The sequence below is a fragment of the Sabethes cyaneus genome, chromosome 3 (assembly GCF_943734655.1).
Source record: "Sabethes cyaneus chromosome 3, idSabCyanKW18_F2, whole genome shotgun sequence".
Classification (NCBI taxonomy): Eukaryota; Metazoa; Arthropoda; class Insecta; order Diptera; family Culicidae; genus Sabethes; species Sabethes cyaneus.
In genome coordinates this window covers 137,655,917-137,673,896 of record NC_071355.1, presented here as the reverse complement: position 1 = coordinate 137,673,896, position 17,980 = coordinate 137,655,917, and the positions used below count along the sequence as shown (strand labels likewise).

The following is a 17,980-nucleotide window of genomic DNA, read 5'->3' as shown; positions in this document are numbered from 1 at the left end:
AACCTCTTCAATTCTGGAATCATACCACCGCCCAACCTTACCTTTCGTCCTACTCGGTTATTGTGCAGATTCATTAGACTTCGATCGTCGTTCTCAATCTCCCGTGCGTCCAGAAACTTCATGGTAAAGCGCATTCCGAACCCGATATCGGCTGAACAACCGCCCCATTTCCAGCTCTGCAAGCGATAAAGGCAACTTTAAAGCATTTAGACGGGCGTGAAAACATAATATTGGGGCGGGAGAGATACTTTTTTTTAAATAAGTGAAGCCGCGTATCGATGATACCTACGTCACTTTCGGAAGAAAATTGCATCTTCTGCTTTAAGTCGCAACCGCACGTTGTAATATTTCCCTTGGCGCATGCTGCGGTTATGGCATGTACTGCCCCGGCGCTTGTTATTCCGTACGTAAAGGATGCTTCTCGTGACCCTGAAATTGTACCATGTACACACGAAAATTATTCAGTTTATGCCATACTCCGAAAAGTATTAGTGTCAAATTTATTACATTTTATGCAGTTGATTGTTTTGGCATTGTTATTATAGATTTTGAAAAGTAGCATAGTTAAGCCAATATTACATCACTGAACCATAAAATATCAATATTTACATGGAGTGCAGTTGTGACCTAAAAATAATATTATTCAGTATCATATATAAAATTAATATGTTTAAAGTTGCAACAATGAGATCAATCCGTTAAACAAATAAATCATGTTCAAGCAGCAGTTATTGAATGCGCATGAGCAATAAATCAGAACCCAATCGATAGAAGATATTATTGTACGATGAAAACTTGCGAACGAGAATGGCAGACGGCAAGTGTGACCAAAAGGTGAGGAAACAATTCACCCCAGATGCGTTTCAAACCAAGGAAGAAAGGCCACGATAATTTATTTCTGATCATTTATTACAGAATTATAGGATGCTGCGTCTGCGCAGATGAATAGAATGATGGAGCAAGCTTAAACGAGCGGATATTATCTCCGCTGTGAATCCTCTTGAGTGGATGTCGGTAGGATTGTTATTCTTACAATTACTGATATTTGACTCATGGCTACCTAAAACATATCAAATCCAAACATTTTCCCGTTCCAATGATAAATCATGCGCTTAAATGTTTAACAACAAAATAGGTAACTTGTGAGAAAATACAAATAGACCTGGTCGGAAAAGAGAAAGCCGCACTTATCATTATTTCATCTGTAAAGTAATCTCTTTTCGAACGGTACCTACATAATATTTTTTTCCAATTATCCGTATAAATAAACTTCAATTACTCAGTAAAGTAAAGCAGGTTTACCACACATGAGGAGGCCGTTGAGCACCATCCTGGTGGTCTTCACGATTCGTTGTTGGTCTTCCTCGTCTTTTACTTCATTGCGTCCCAATCCTGATTGTTTCTTGCAGTCGGACAGAACCAATTATTATATTTTTTCCCATGTCGGTATGTTGATAGGCGACCTTTGTCACCGAGTGATTTCGGGCTTATTATGTGCAGAAGATGTTTCAAGAATCCTGCATCGAAGTGAAACATTGTTCGTTAAGATGATAGTTCATTGCAAATCATAATAACATTTAGGCATTAAACTGATGATAGTTCATAGCAAATCATAATAACATTTAGGCATTAAACTTTAATAACAAGCCATTCGAAAAATTTCATCAATAATAATAATAATTTATCCTATTTGTTCAATTGAAAATAACTTAAACTCTATGACATTTTGATAAGACTATGACTTACGAAAACAATAATAATTGCCCGAAGATCTCGACAACGTTTGCTATTTCTCACTGTAAGACATAGAACTGTATTTGGACAAAACCATCCACTTGAGAAATGTTTCAGTTTGTTAAACAATCTGAGTGTAGTTTTCGACGTGAACGTAACCAGAGACCGTTTCAAAGTTAGCATAAGACAACTAACATAGGCAATAAGCATCCAGTCTGTACATTTTTAACTGAAGACGTAGTAAATAAATAAAAAAAAATGAAAATTTAATAGCCTAAAGGAAACTATCAACATGTCTTCGCTGAAGGAGTTAATATTTTTCCGTAGCTCAATGGTCAGCCCAAGAATATTTTATGAAAAGAGTTTACCCGTTATCACATATTTATATAAAAGAGACATAACTAGCAAACTATTAATCGCAGCAAAATGTGTGACTAAGGTATTAAATTTATCTAGCTAGTTATTATCTACAATGTTGCATAATATCGCATTGCTCTATCTTTTGTATTTATGATGTTTTAATGTTGTAATTCCATAATAAGCGCTCATTGGACAAAAGATGACAGTGTGTTCGCTTCCGATCTCGAAGAGATCCGGTGAGAAATCGGTCAGCTGAAGAATAATAGAGCCGTCGGAAGGACCAACTCCCGTTATAACTCCACAAAAATGGCACAAACCGTTAGCAAAGGGCACTTTACTGGATAATTATAAGGATTTGGGAGTAGGAGAAACAAAAGAGCGGATGTAAACTGTGGTTTGTCCATACTACAGAAAAATGATAGTCAGCTAGATTGCTGTAATTATCGCGGCATTACGCGAACGCCGCCTACAAGGTGCTCTCACAGATTTTGTTACGTCGTCTATCCCCTATACCTGGAGAATATGTAGGACAGTACCAAGTGGGTTTTATGGAGACCCGTGCTACTACGGATCAAATTTTTAATCTCAATCCTCCAGAAATCTCGGGAGCACAACGTGCCCACCCATCATATTTTTGTAGATTTCAGGGCAGCGTACAATATAGTTGAGCGCAAACAGCTTTGGCAGATAATGTATGAGAACGGGTTTTCGGACAAACTGATGCAGCTGATCAAAATTATCCAGGGACGAGTGACGTGTTACGTGCGTGTTGCGGGGGCACTCTCGAGTCTTTCCGAATCGCGCAGAGGGTTGCGGCAAATTGTATGTTATTTAATACACCCAAATCTTTTTTTGCACGGATTTTGTTTTACACGGATTTTTTTGCACGGTTTCTCGAAATAACACGGTTTTTTACACGGCACGGCACGCATCCCTAGTGTAAAAAAAGAATTTGGTGTATTGCTATTGAAGGTGTGATCCGGTGAGCGGGCAGCGGGTAAATTTGGTTACGGAAGACATTCGTGCATATTTGTCGTATTTGAATGAAAGGTGTGGCGGACTATTTTTGGCTGAGTACAAACGGATAGCGAAAAGTGGCGTATTAATATGAACCACGAGTTGCAGGTACTCCTTGAAGAGATTCCTATCGTACAGCTGACGAAAGTTTGGAGACTACGGTGGGCCGACCACGTCGCAACGATGCCGGACGGCTGTGCAGTGAAATCCGTTCTCTTCAAAAACCCCAACCACACTAGGAATAGAGAGGCCCATTGCTGCTAGATGGCTCGACCAGGTTGAAACCGACTTGCGTGTGTCGAGACGCTCAACGAATTGGCGACGAGTATCCCAGGACTAAGTGCAGTAGAGAGGAATGCTTGATACGGCAAGAGCTACTTCTGCTCTCTACTAGTAGAAGTGAAGTGTAAAAGTGACATTTGAATGGTTATTAGCTTTGTAAATACCTAAATGGAATAGATATTTTTTGGCAAAGACGAATCAATTTTCAAAAAACTTAAAAAAGTGAGGATCTATTTTTTTTACGCAAGTGTTTGTTTTAATGTTTTTGCAATTCTAAAATGATTTTTTAAGGAAAGAAAGGTAGGAAAAATATGATTTTTTCGACCAGCCCACGCCAAATAAAAAATATGGTTTCAAAAAGACACAATTAAAATTTGAACAAACCCGAGAACATCATTAAAAACAATCATTGCCCTTTACTTTATTCTATTACACAATACTTTGATGGTCATAAACGTCATACAATTAACAATGTAAATGATAAAGACAAAACTGTGAAAACCCACTCTGAGTAAAAGGCAAAATCTCAATAAAAGCGGCAGGAAATTTCAAATTCTTTTTACACACCACAGTGTTAGGATTGTTGGATCTTACACTTTTCGGGTCTCAATTTTAATCTGGCGTTTTATTGTGCAGCTTAAAGTTCTTTGAATAAATATAATTTTAAGCGCAGGTGCGTAGCGATACAACTAGGACCGGGAGATTACGGCGATCAAGCAAAGCATATATTAGGCCCCAACTCTCAAAACACGAGTACTTTGTACAAATTGTTGGTGAACATTTTAAATCAAGTTTCAAGAGGTTTTTCAACCAGTTTGTCTTTTATTATAAAATATGTTGCTAGTTGAGTCAATTGTTATATCGCTAATTCCACGCTAAGAACTGCCAAGTATTCAAATTTTGACTTTTAAACGCGACGCAAGTTTAATGTGCAACCCGCAGCCGACGGCTACCGTCATGGTATTGGAAAACGTGACCGGTCGAGTAGCTACCAGGACGATAGTTATCGTATGCAACAGAAAAACAAAGCTGCTGCATATAGCTATATGGAACGGAAAATTAACACTTCACATACTGTTCGTCGAGTGTTAATTCAATTAAAACAGCAAGCTTTCTGCCCAATCGGCATTAATCCACGAGACAGAGCACTGCTTGTTATGGCTATCTTTTCAGCCCACAAATAACTTGATTGTGCATTCGAGAATAGCTGGTGCTTACTTTTCGCTTTTGCTCAGGTTTCGAGATCAACACTTATTCAAGCGCTGCTTATCCTGTAGAATGCCAATTGAAATTTGTTTTTACTTATCTGCTCATGAGTGTTTTAAATTGCGCGAAGAGCCTTGTCAATATGCATCGAGATAACTTCCGATTCAACCAATTGCGTTCACTTTTCGTTACTTTGTACGTTCATAAAAATGCTTTTAAATAAAACCTATTGAGAATCGAGCTTACTTGAACATTGTCAACCGACTTTTTCTCTTACTTAAAATAGTTTAAAACTATATAGATATATCTAGATTGAATCACAAAAGGACGTATGCACAAACGTAAACAATAAATATTTCAAGTGAGCACCAGCGCATATTTTAAAACTTTAAGTGTAAATAAGGATGTTATACTCACCAATAATGACAATATGACCGAACATGTCTCTCTTCCAGACTTGTGTGCAGTTCCAGCGGTGGCCTAATGAAATAACGCTTTTAGTAAAAAACCTTGTCAATATGCAACTTGATAACATTTAACCAGTTGCATTCACTTGCCTTTGAATTGACGTTGACACTCTTGAGCACCAAGAATCTGACCTGCACTTAACGATACAACAGCATCTGGGGCATCAATACACAATTGCTTTTGATACGGAGAAAGGCCTGGAATCCTTGAACAAAGAACCAAAGACGTGAAACTTTCCGAAAGTCTGGAAGACAGAAACGTGTTTAAAAATTATTATTTCTGCTAGTATTTGGATGCATCAGAAAATAATTATGAGATACTGTAATCTATACCTATAAAGAAGGATTTCTGTCTGTCTGTCTGTCTGTCCGTATGTTCCTTATAGAATCGAAAACTACTGAACCAATCGGCATGAAAATATTTATGTAGAGGTTTTTTGGGGCCAGGAAAGGTTTTAGTGATGGTTAGAAACCTCTCCCCCCACTAAGAGGGGGCGCTTCCATACAAATGAAACACAAATTTCTGCATAACTCGACAACTAATCAAGCAAATAGAACAAAATTTGGCATGTGGGTGTTTTCGGTGACAAGAATTTATTCTATGGTAAATTGAGACCCCTCTCCTCTTTATAAGGGGAATTATAACCCCTCTCCTCTTTAAAAGGGGGGGCTTCCATACAAATTTCCTCATAACTCGAGAACTAATCAAGCAAATGTAACCAAATTTGGCATGTGAAGTTTTTCGAGGGCAAGAATATTTTCTATAGTAAATTAGGACCCCTCCCCACTTTAAGAGGGGGGGCTCCTGTACCAAAGAAACACAATTTTCCTCATAACTCGAGAAGTAATTAAGCAAATGGAACCAAATTTGGCATGTGGGTGTTTTTGGAGACAAAATTTTTTTCTATGATAAATTGGGACCCCTCCCCGTTTTAGGAGGGGGGGGATCCTATACACATGAAATACAAATTTCCTCATAACTGAAGAACTAATCAAGCAAATGGAACAAAATTTGGCATGTGAAAGTTTTCGAGGGCAAGAATATTTTCTATGGTAAATAAGGACCCCTCCCCACTTTAAGAGGGGGGGGGGGCTCCTATACAAACGAAATACAAATTTCCTCATAACTCGAGAACTAATCAAGCAAATGGAACAAAATTTGGCACGTGAGTGTTTTTGGAGACAAATTTTTTTTCTATGATGAATTGGGACCCCTCCCCACTTTAAGAAGGGGGGCTCTTATACAAATGAAATGCAAATTTCCTCATAACTCGAGAATTAATCAAGCAAAAGGAACCAAATTTGGCATGTGAAAGTTTTCTAGGGAATGAATATTTTCCATTGTTGTATTAGAACCCCTCCCCACTTTAAGACGGTGGGCTCCTATACAAACGAAATACAAATTTCCTCATAACTCGAGAACTAATCAAGCAAATGGAACCAAATTTGACACGTGGGTGTTTTTGGAGACAAAAATTTTTTCTATGATGAATTGGGACCCCTACCCACTTTAGGAGGGGGGGGCTCCTATACAAATGAAATTCAAATTTCCTCATAACTCGAGAACTAATCAAGCAAATAGAACCAAAACTGGCATGTGGAGGTTTCTGGAGGCAAAAATATTTTCTATGGTGAATTAGGACCCCTTAACTTTAAGAGGGGGTGCTTCTACACAAATGAAAAACAAATTTCCTCATAACTCGAGAACTAATCAAGCAAATGGAACCATATTTGGCATGTGGGTGTTTTTGGAGGCAACCATTTTTTCTATGATGAATTAGGACCCCTTACCTTTTTAAGAGGGGGGGGGGCTCTCATACAAACGAATTACAAATTTCCTCATAACTCTAGAACTAATCAAGCAAATGGAACCAAATTTATCATGTGGGTGTTTTTGTAGTCAAGAATATTTTCTATGGTATATTTTCTATGTATTTCCCCACTTTAAGAGGGGGGGGCTCCTATACAAATGAAATTCAAATTTCCTTATAACTTGAGAACTAATCAAGCAAATGGAACCAAATTTGACATGTGGGAGATTTTGGAGTCTTGAATTTATTTTACGATAGTTAGAGACCTCTCACCCCTGTGGTAGGGGGATATGGACTCTCATACAAATAAAACAGAAATTTTTGCGAAACTCAAAAACTAATCGAATTCGAGAAATTCGAGACTCTTCCATAAAACATTAGTCAATACAAGACCACAAAAACTATCTATAGTAACACTAGATCATTCAGGACGAGACGGTCGCGAGTGTTGCCGGTGACCCGCCGTCGGAAGCGCCGCCCACTGGGGGGCTTGCAAAACTCGAGATTGTGACAAAGATCATCCGAGATTCATGATGTATGTACAACACAGGTTAATTTGTGGCAATACGAAGTTTGTCGGGTCAGCTAGTTTATAATAAATGATTTAATACTGTGCATGCATTAATACAACTTTAAGGGGAAGGTACTGCATATTATCGACAAACAACCAACAGAACGATCAACAGTACACTCCGAAGCAACCGCGGAAAAAATCAATTGAAAAGTGTAATAGTTTTTAATAGAGTATTTAAATATCATTAAATACAATCAGAAAAATAAATTGTGATTGCAAAAGGATTCTGTATGAATTCAACAAAAAATATTGCAGACTGAGGGCTAACCCAGATATTTTTTTGATTCTAACCGTTTGACCTTTTAGTTCAACAATAAGCTTTATTATTTCTAAAAATAGCTAGTTACTATCAAAAAAATATTGTAGAATCAAAAATAAATATTTTTGGGTTTATAAACAATCTAGTAGAAACAAAAAAAGTATGAATTCAGTTTAAACAATTTTTTTTTATTCAAAAGTATGATACAAGTTGCACTTAGCAACAGGTATTGTTGTTTCTAACTATCATCATGTATTTTAACATACCAATTAAGCTGGTTTAACATTTGAAAGCACGAAAAAATTGTTCGCAAATTTAATAATAAAATTATATTTCGCCAACAGTAAGAAATCTATCAGTATATAATACTGTATTGAACAAAGTTGCTCATTTTAGTGTGTTCTACAACTTTTTTGAAGAAACTTTATGTTTTAAGACACATTTCAAAAAACGATTATTTGTGTCGCTCATACAGGTGGATATAAGGTCATCGTAATGATGTGAAAAATGGGCTATTTTTTTATTAAAGTACTCAATCCTTGAAAAACTACACATTTGTACACTATGACAAACTATTTAGAATTGATGGTTTCGTTCCACTTATTTACTGTGGTTTAAAATGCAATGCTCAGCATTTTAAGAGCCAAGTTATTGTATGTCTTTATAGGCAACTTTGAAAGGATTTTTTACTAATAGTCAAAAATTATTTTGACGTAGAGCTACGTTTTACCGCAGATGTCATTCTAAAATTTAGATTCTAGCACTGACGAACTGATATGACACACAGAGAAAAATTCTTTAAAAACATCGTCCTACACATTTTGCTCATATACGAACACTCTCTGTTGCGGAGTGATTTACATTTGTTAGTTGTTACATAAATACTATTGGGTTTCCACATTTGTAGGATTTTGTCGTGGTTTTTTAATTGAATACTCGACCGGTGTCGTGTTTTTTTGATAAATAGGTGGTTTTTAATGGACGATAGAATGAATACAAGTCTGCATATCTGTGATTATAGTTACCGTCACGAAAACATGAAAGATTTTAAACGGTAATAGCTTTACTAATTCTAAGTATTGATGCCAGTGATATACGGATTTAGAATCTGCGGACCTGCGAATCAAATGCTCATATCTACAGATTTTCACAAACTTTGCGGAAAAAGTTTAAAAGTTCCATTTGATTACAAAATGCGCTAGTACGCAACATGCAATGAATAATATATCAAAGAACTTTGACTCAATATGATAACGTATTCCTAATATGATTAATGTAGTGCGAACTTCAAAATCGTTCTTGTTCTTTATAACTACAGCGCAGCACGTTTTCATACCTGGTACTTACTTACTTACTTAATTGGCCTAACGTCTTACGACAAGGCCTGCGCAGTATAATTTCTCTATCTGTTTCGGTCCATGGCAACTGATCTCCAGTTCCGCGGGCACCCAGTGCTCGCCAGATCTCGCTCCACCTGGTCTTGCCACCTCGCTTGCTGTGCCCCTCTTCGTCTTATTCCTACCGGATTTGATGCGAAAACCATTTTTGCAGGATAGTTGTCCGGCATTCTAGCAACATGTCCTGCCCAACGTATCCGTCCAGCTTTAACCACTTTCTGAATACTTGGTTCGCCGTAGAGACGCGCGAGCTCGTGGTTCATTCTTCGCCTCCATGCACCGTTCTCTTGCACTCCGCCAAAGATGTTTCTTTGCACCCGCCGTTCGAAAACTCCGAGTGCTCGTAGGTTCTCTGCTGGCAGTGTCCACGTTTCGTGCCCGTAGAGGACAACCGGTCTAATTAGCGTTTTGTACAGTGTGCACTTTGTACGGGGGCTCAAATTGTTCGACCGCAAGTGTTTGTGGAGTCCGTAGTAGGCCCGACTTCCGCTGATAATACGTCTTTTAATCTCACGGCTGGTATTGTTGTCCTCTGTTGCCTCGTCGACTACCTCGAACTCATCCCCGTTGATTACCACGGCACTGCCCACGCGGGCCCTGTCGTGTTCGGACCCGCCCGCCAGCATATACTTCGTTTTAGACGTATTTATCTTCAATCCAATCTTCTCTGCTTCGCGTTTTAGTCTGGTGTACTGATCTTCCACCACCTCAAATATTCTACCGACAGCATCCACGTCGTCAGCAAAGCAGATAAATTGACTGGATTTATTGAAAATGGTGCCCCGCATTTCGATCGCCGCTCGGCTTATAACACCTTCAAGCGCAATGATGAATAGCAGGCAGGAAAGACCATCTCCTTGTCGAAGTCCCCTGCGAGATTCGAATGGGTCTGACAATCCACCCGAGATTCTCACACACCACTGGATCCCATCCATCGTAGCCATGATAAGTCTAGTAAGCTTATCCGGAAAGCCGTTTTCGTCCAAAATTTTCCATAGCTCTTGTCGGTTTACGCTATCATAGGCATTCAATTTGGACGTTTCAAATGCGCGATATTCAATTAATTTTGCCTACTACGACTTATAACTTAGCAAAAGAGAAACGAGAATGTTTTATACATATGTATTGTCGCTCGTGAACGCTGGCTATCCATATTTTCCTTTATCCCTAGAAACACGCGATCATGATTTGTTTATTTTTAATTTTTCGTAACACGAGTATACACAGGTTACTATTGAATTTACCAAGCAACCAGCCAACAAGAGAGAGACATATAAAACAACCGAATTTATGTTTTGGGTATAACCATGGGTTTCATTATATACCTAGTATTGCATTAGAGTTTCGCGCCAATTCCACCTGCGATTTATATTTTTCATGGTTTACTGAGAGAGGATAAATGTTTTTCAGGGAAAAATGCAATGAGATATTATCAATTCTCATTCTGCAGCGGAAAAATATTTTTCTTTCGCTTTGAACAAACAGATAACCACAGGATCTAGTTGTCATATGAGAATAATGGGTGAGCGAAAAACGTTTATCCTACATGTGAGTGAAAATTTTAATCATATGCGGCTTTGAAATCGATGAACAGGTGGTGCGTGGGGACTCGGAATTCGCGGCACTTCTGGAGGATCTGCCGCAGGGTGAAGATTTGGTCCGTTGTAGACCGACCCTCCATGAAGCCGGCCTGGTAACTTCCCACAAATCTATTGGCTATTGGCGATAGTCGATGAAAGAGGACTTGGGACTTGGGACTTTGTAGGCGGCATTCAGGATAGTGATTGCTCGGTAGTTCTCACAATCCAGCTTATCACCTTTCTTGTAGATAGGGCAGATAACCCCGTCTTTCGACTCCTCCGGTAGTCGTTCCGTATCCCAAATCTCCGGCCAAATTGTCCGGGTCCATTTTAATAAGTTCCGCTCCAATGCCATCCTTTCCCGCTGCTTTGTTGTCCTTCAGCCGCTGGATGGCTTCTCAAACTTCCCTTATCGATGGGAGTGGCACATCTTCGTTGCTTGCTACACCAATGTGGTCACTTCCTCCGCTATCGTGGTCTTCCGCCTGCACGCCATTCGGGTGTTCGTCGCAGTGCTGCTTCCACCTTTCGATCACCGCACGGTCGTCAGTCAAGATACCTCCATCTTTATCTCTGCACATTTCGGCCCGCGGCACGAAGCCTTTGCGAGATCGGTTGAGTCTCTGATAGAACTTCCGTGTGTCGTGAAAGCGGTACAGCTGTTCGAGTTCTTCGCATTCCTTCTCCTCTTGGTGGCGCTTCTTCTCCTTGAAAAGTCGGGTTTGCTGCCTCCGCTTCTGTTTGTATTGCTCCACATTCTGACGGGTGGCTCTACGCAGCATTTGTACCCGCGCTGCGTTCTTCTCAGCCAATATCTGCTGGCATTCCTCGTCAAACCACTCGTTCCAACAGTCCTCAAGAGGGGCTTCATCCAGCTCACCCTCTTCCGGCAGCGCGATTTCGAGAGATAACGCGTAGTTTTCGGCGACCTCCGGTTGCTTCAGTCGCGCTAGATTATACCGTGGCGGGCGCCGGTATCGTATGTTGTTTACAACAGATAGTTTTTGACGTATCCTTATCATCACTAGGTAGTGATCCGAATCAATGTTAGCGCCCGGATAGGTTCTGACGTCGATAATGTCTGAAAAGTGCCGACCACCTATCAGAACGTGGTCGATTTGTGATTCTGTCTGATTGGGTGATCTCCAGGTGTACCGATGATAGAGGTTATGCTGGAAGAAGGTACTACGTATGGCCATGTTCTTGGAGGCGGCGAAGTCGACAAGTCTTAGGCCGTTTTCGTTCGTTTGCGGGTGAACGCTGAACCGTCCAATCACCGGTTTGAATTCCTCCTCCTGACCAACCTGAGCATTACAGTCCCCGATGATAATTTTGACATCATGTCTTGGGCAGCGGTCGTATTCACGCTCCAACTGCGCGTAAAATTCGTCTTTGTCATCATCGGTACTTCCGAGGTGAGGGCTGTGCACGTTAATTATGCTTATATTGAAGAATCGGCCCTTGATTCTTAATCTGCACATTCGGTCACCACCCGATCAAATGCTTCTGCATCTCGCCCATCGCTATAAAACTGTGCCCAGCTCGTGTGTATTGCCGCAGCTCTGGTAGATGGTATGACCATCTCTATACGTACGTACCATCGTTCCTTTCCAGCATACCTTCTGCAACGCTACGATGTCGAACTTGCGGCTCCTCACTTCTTTAGAAAACACGTGGGTACTTCCAAGGAAATTTAGAGACTGACAGATCCATGTTCCTAATTTCCAATCGTTAGTCCGTTTTCGTCGCCTGGGTCTTTGCCGATTGTTCCGATTAGAGTTATTATTATTACTTACGGAGTCCATTGCTTTGATTTTTTAGTGGTTCAGGCTTGCAAAGCCCGCAACCAACCCCACAGTATCGCCGGAGGGCCAACGTAGCTCGAAGGAGCCCTCCTCCCCTGTCAGCATACGACCTTGGTTTCCACCGGTTTCCACCGGGCTGGAGTTTACATCGTTGTATATCTCGCATATGGAAGACAAGAGGCAAGTTGATGCTATCTATACTGACTTTTTTTTTGTTTGATTATAGTCACTTTAACCAGTTTGGGTAATTCGTGACTTCTACGGGGTTGGGATTTGAACCCGGGTCCTCGGTGTGAGAGGCGTGAATGCTAACCACTACGACGGGACTGACCCCATCTAAACTGACTTGAAAACATTGTTTGAGTTAGTCACCGTTCACTTTATAATTTGAGTTTCTTGATTTTTTCGGTGAAATATAGTAGTGCGTAATGCGTAGTCAATGACCGAAGAATACTATGTCGAAACATCCGCGGAAAACATAATATTGGTCTATATTTCACCGAAAAAATCAAGAAACTCAAATTATGACTTGAAAACAGTTTTCGATCGAATCGACCATGCAGTACTATTACGGAAACTTTCTCTACATATTGTTGAATGGTTGAACTCTTACCTCAGTGAAACTGGATAGCAGTGTGTCATCGGTGTTTACCAATAAGTCTGGAGTTTCTTAAGGAAGCAACATGGGACTTTTGCTTTTCTTGCTATTCTTTAACGATAAGATGCTTCGATAGGAAATATAGACGGCTGCCGCCACTTGCATGTTTACTTGATTTATTCATTGATTGGTGCAAACGGAACTGGCTCATTGTAAGCATCTGTGAAGTTACTAGTTTTCACCGCATCAAAAACCCGATCAACTATCAAAAACTCAATGCTCTATCGATGATATTGCGTTACGTAGAGTGGACCGAGTTAGTGACCTTGGCGTCTTGCTGGACACCAAACTGACGTTTAATCTACAGTGTTACACATACATATTCGAACAAAAATCATTTTATGTTTGCAATGGCAATGGTATTAATTGTAATACAATCAAACTAACACCATGTGTGTATGCCATCATGACTTACGTCTTGCTATTTTCCGTGACCGCAAACATCTCGGCATAAAAAGACGATTTGTAACAAAATTTGTCGTGACGGGATCTGCCGAAAACCGTAAAATAAACCAAAAGAAAACGAAGCGTTAGAACTGCAGATGTCAAAAAGGTTGTTCGAGAGCGAATTCGTCGAGAGCGAAATTGGCAGTTGAGCTGCATATCCACAGGGAATCTCTTCGTCGAATTTTGAAAATGGATCTGGATATGAAAGCATTCAAAAACGTAAAATCCATGGATAAACGGAAACAACAAAATAAAAACGGCAGAAAAGAAGCAAACTGCTACTCCGTCGGCACGGTGATTCCGAGGTGTTGATCGGTTGTGGTCGGTTTCGATCATGAACGTTCCAAAGCACAAACGTAATGTACTACGAGACCAAAATACATCAGCATTCTTGCACATGGAAAGGGAAACTTCTTCTTGTACAAGGGTGCAAAAGTTAATGCAAAATACTATCTAGAAATGGTTTTAGAACAAAATTTGATGCCTTACGTTCGGGGAATATATGGTAAAGAATATTACTGCTTTCAACATGTTGGAGCTTCAGTTTTCAACATGATGGAGCTTTGAACTCACTGGATTTTTGTAAATGGGGTACATGCAGCAGAAGCTCAAGGCTTATAAATATCATAATTTGGAAGCATTCGAGTTAGTTATCAACAAGATATGGGATGATATTCCGATGGAAGCAGTGCGTGCCGCATTTAACGACTTCAAAAAGCGTTTGAAGCGTCTTATTCGGGCAAAAGGCGATGCAATAGCGCAATGATTGTTTATTGCGTTCTGTATCTATGGGTAAACAACTTCTAATACTAAAATTCGAAATAAAGCCTTTATTTACAAAAATATATGACTTTGTTTTTGTTCGAATATCTATGTGTCACACTGTACATCGTGAGTTGATTATCTCCAAAGCATCTCTACAGCTTGATTTCACATTTAAAATTGGTCGGAACTTTAAGGATCCACACTGTCTTAAACCATTGTACTGCGCCCAAGCTCGTCCACTACTGAAGAATTGTAGTCTTGTTTGGTTTTTAAACAGCTAAAATGGAACCTACGGATTGAACGTGTGCAATAGAGATTTATCCGACTAGCTTAACAACGCTTGTCCTGGGAACATCCTGCTAGCTTTCCTGCTTACGTAGATAGGTGCGGTTTACTTGAACACCGACGCAAGATGCAACGAGCAATATTCGTGACTAAAGCTATCAATGCACTGTGCAATGGCGTAATGGACTTTCTAAACTTGCTTTTTTTCAAATGTGGAGGAATTATTTGGGACTTTGGTGTACCGTCACACTTGTTCGCTTAGAGATTGCGTAGAGTTAATTTGGGATAAGATTTTATTCATGTAGACAAATTTTAAGGTGAAATGAATTATTTTCAATAAATAATAAATAACTAAGAAACTGGAATCTTTGCTTTATTTGTATTAATGTTCTATATGCTCTTTTTATGCGATAACCAAAAACTATTGGACATTTAAGTCCTCAGAAAATCATAAAAAGATTACTAAAATACACAAAACGGACTACGAAGGGAAGGCGATAAGACAGTAGAAAGATGAAAATGTGATGAAAAGATGACGGAACAATGATAACAAGATGACGAACGTCAGAAAAACAAATAAAGAACGATAAAAATACAAAAAATGACAACATTTTTGGGGTATTAACAAAAAACAGAACGAAAGATGATGAAAAGATGACAAAAAAGCGGCAAAATTAAGATAAAATATACTATAACAAAGGTAAAAACGCCAAAACCTCAACAAAAAACGACAAGATACCGCTGAAAACAAGCGACAAAAACAGATGTTAAAATACGATGGAAAGATATTAAAGATCACGGATATCAGTCACTCGACGTGCTGTGACCCATACACTAACGAAACCAGGGCATATTTTATTTGTATTCATTTGTCAATTCAAAAATTATATAATTTTGATCATAGTTTTAAGATAAAAACCAAAAGGTGTTAGAGTAGGGCTAACAGGCCTAACAAGAAATAAGAGCTGCAATGGCGCACTGTTGGTTGAAATCTGAAACACTGATTTGTGAGCCTCAATTAAAACCTCACTTTCGAGTCTTTCAACCGGAAAATATTGAGCTTATTGCCGCCAAGGTTAATGTTAATTTAATTACTTTTATGTTTGTCAGTATTTCTCTTTTTTATCGACGTTGTTTCTCCTTAATTGTAGTAGTATTCACCTTTTAATTTATTTGTTATACCTCATTCATCAAGCTATCATATATAAACCATGCAAATAATTATTTGATAAACTATGTCGCAAATGACAACTTCAATTCATAATTCAGCTGAAAGTGGATACACTTGAACTCACAGTGGATGTTATGGCGCTTCTATACGATGTACGGGGCATCCTTTCTACACTCGAAACCCACTCAGCTTCATGCCCACTGTCTGCAATAAATCAAAATATGAGCTTACAAATAAAGACCAACCAACAGCGCGCAGAAGCATCAGATTTGAGCCTGTGTAGTGCCACCGTAATATGAAACAGTTTGCGTTGGTACGTGGAGTGAAGAAAAGTAGAAGCGAATAATACAAGTAGTAATAAATGTAAATATTTATGTTTAATAATACGGCGAACAAGATACGATCACAAATTTGCAAAAAAATATGCATGTAATCTGGGTTGCTGAAAGATAAATTTATGCTAGCATCTGGTAATGGTACAATAGATTTAACGAAAGTTCTCATTGTCTAGCGAAGCACGTTTTGAACTCATAGCACGTGAGTGTGGATGTTGATAGCCTGTCTTTTGGCAAATATGGCTATCTAACATAAAGGGAAAACCTTCAACATGTTTTTCAAAAAAAAAAAAAAAGTGCAGGGTACAAAGCATTTTCGGCAGGTACACAAACATTGTCGCTTTTCCATTATCGAAATTAGAAGCTTACCGTAAAACTTCAATTGTTTTGTGGCATGAACGAGATCAACAAGCGTTCAGCTTCAGTTCAACTTAATATCCTTTTTTCGATAAATCAGAAAAAATCACGTGGTAAACTAATTTTTATGAAACCATTTTGATATTAATAAAATACTAACCTTTGCAGATTTCTGTTTTGATGCTCGGATGTTATTCAGCATAAAAACTTCATGACAGGATCTAACTAAACCTGTGATGCAACCGCCAAATAAATAGATTATAAATAATAAATATGTAAATAATGAATCTAAAACTCTAGCCAAAATCTCATTAAAATTTTACCAGATAACTTGGCAAAATTTATTTTTCCGTACTCGGTAATCAAATGTAAGTGAGCAAGTAGCTCGGGATATACAAGAAGCCCCTTTTTTCTGTCAACTAAAAGTAGTCACATTAGCTCATTTGTTTCTTCTTACTATGAACGTGTTATTCTGAAAACAAGAACAGAAGATTTCAGATCAAGATTAGTAGAGTTGCGTAGCTCTTGTTACTTATCCGAGATTTTCCCTATACGACGTATCAGAATTAAAATAAAGTAATATAAGTAAATGAGCATTTTATTTCCAGCTCAAACTAAAGTGGTTTCAAAATCATTTAAAGTATTGCATCAAATTTTTTTTGATCAATGCTGATATATCGTATCGTTATGCATATTCTCCTCTCAGGTTGACATCTAATGATTATTATTTGCTCTCGTATCGGATATTCTTGCGGACTGTTCAATTTGAATGAATTCGAAAATAGGATTTCACAATTCCAGTCAATCGAAGGAAGGCATCTATGAACGTTCTATTATTTGAGTCTACATTTTTTCCAATGTCTGATTTACTTTTCGATCTCAGGCTTATTTACAAAACACGATAAGAAAAAGTAATATCTGCTTAAAAACAATAAAATAACAAGAATTTTGCATTGTAAGCCTCACAAGGGATGTCAACGTTTGTTTGTTTTATTACGTGTGACATGGGTGTTATGATTCTTACCTTACTCTGACGAACATGAAAATCATACAGACGATCAATGGAATGTTTCTCATTTTACATCATAGCCCGATCGTTCATCGTTCCGTTAAAGTCAGATCCAGATCACGATTCTCCGTTGATTACGCGCAAATGTTTATTATTATTGTCATCAATCATCCTCGTACACTGTTGAGAAAACTGTTGATAGGAACTACGGCCCATGCCTAACCATCGCTTTGTCGGATGGGTAACGCTTGCAAATATTGCTCTTCAATCCACTCTCCTTCAGTCAGGTTTCGTAGGTTTCACAAACCAAGAGATGAAAGATAGCAGTTGTCAGCTCATGCAAATTTATGTAATCTCTTAGCAGCTTGCAATTGCTATTCACTGGCACTTCTTTCGTTGCACTCAATTAGTAAACAATTATATGCTCATAAAACAACATGGATATCGTAGCGTACTATTCC

General features: G+C 38.8%; 1 protein-coding gene across 6 annotated transcripts in view; it reads right to left on the bottom strand.

Annotated features, from left to right (window-relative positions):
• The window catches only part of LOC128741544 (protein Wnt-2), a 41,278-nt gene that overhangs the window by 11,676 nt on the left and 11,622 nt on the right, over nt 1-17,980 (bottom strand). For 3 of the 6 annotated variants that reach the window (XM_053837439.1, XM_053837443.1, XM_053837441.1), the window contains exons 3-7: nt 17,535-17,920; nt 5,157-5,311; nt 5,017-5,079; nt 290-429; nt 42-176 (exon numbers count right to left, since the gene is read on the bottom strand). In XM_053837439.1, coding sequence (XP_053693414.1) covers nt 42-176; nt 290-429; nt 5,017-5,079; nt 5,157-5,311; nt 17,535-17,587 — 546 coding nt within the window. In that variant the 5' untranslated portion in view covers nt 17,588-17,920. The remainder of the gene's footprint in view (nt 1-41; nt 177-289; nt 430-5,016; nt 5,080-5,156; nt 5,312-17,534; nt 17,921-17,980) is intronic. The other 3 variants (XM_053837442.1, XM_053837444.1, XM_053837445.1) reach the window with 2 other exon arrangements.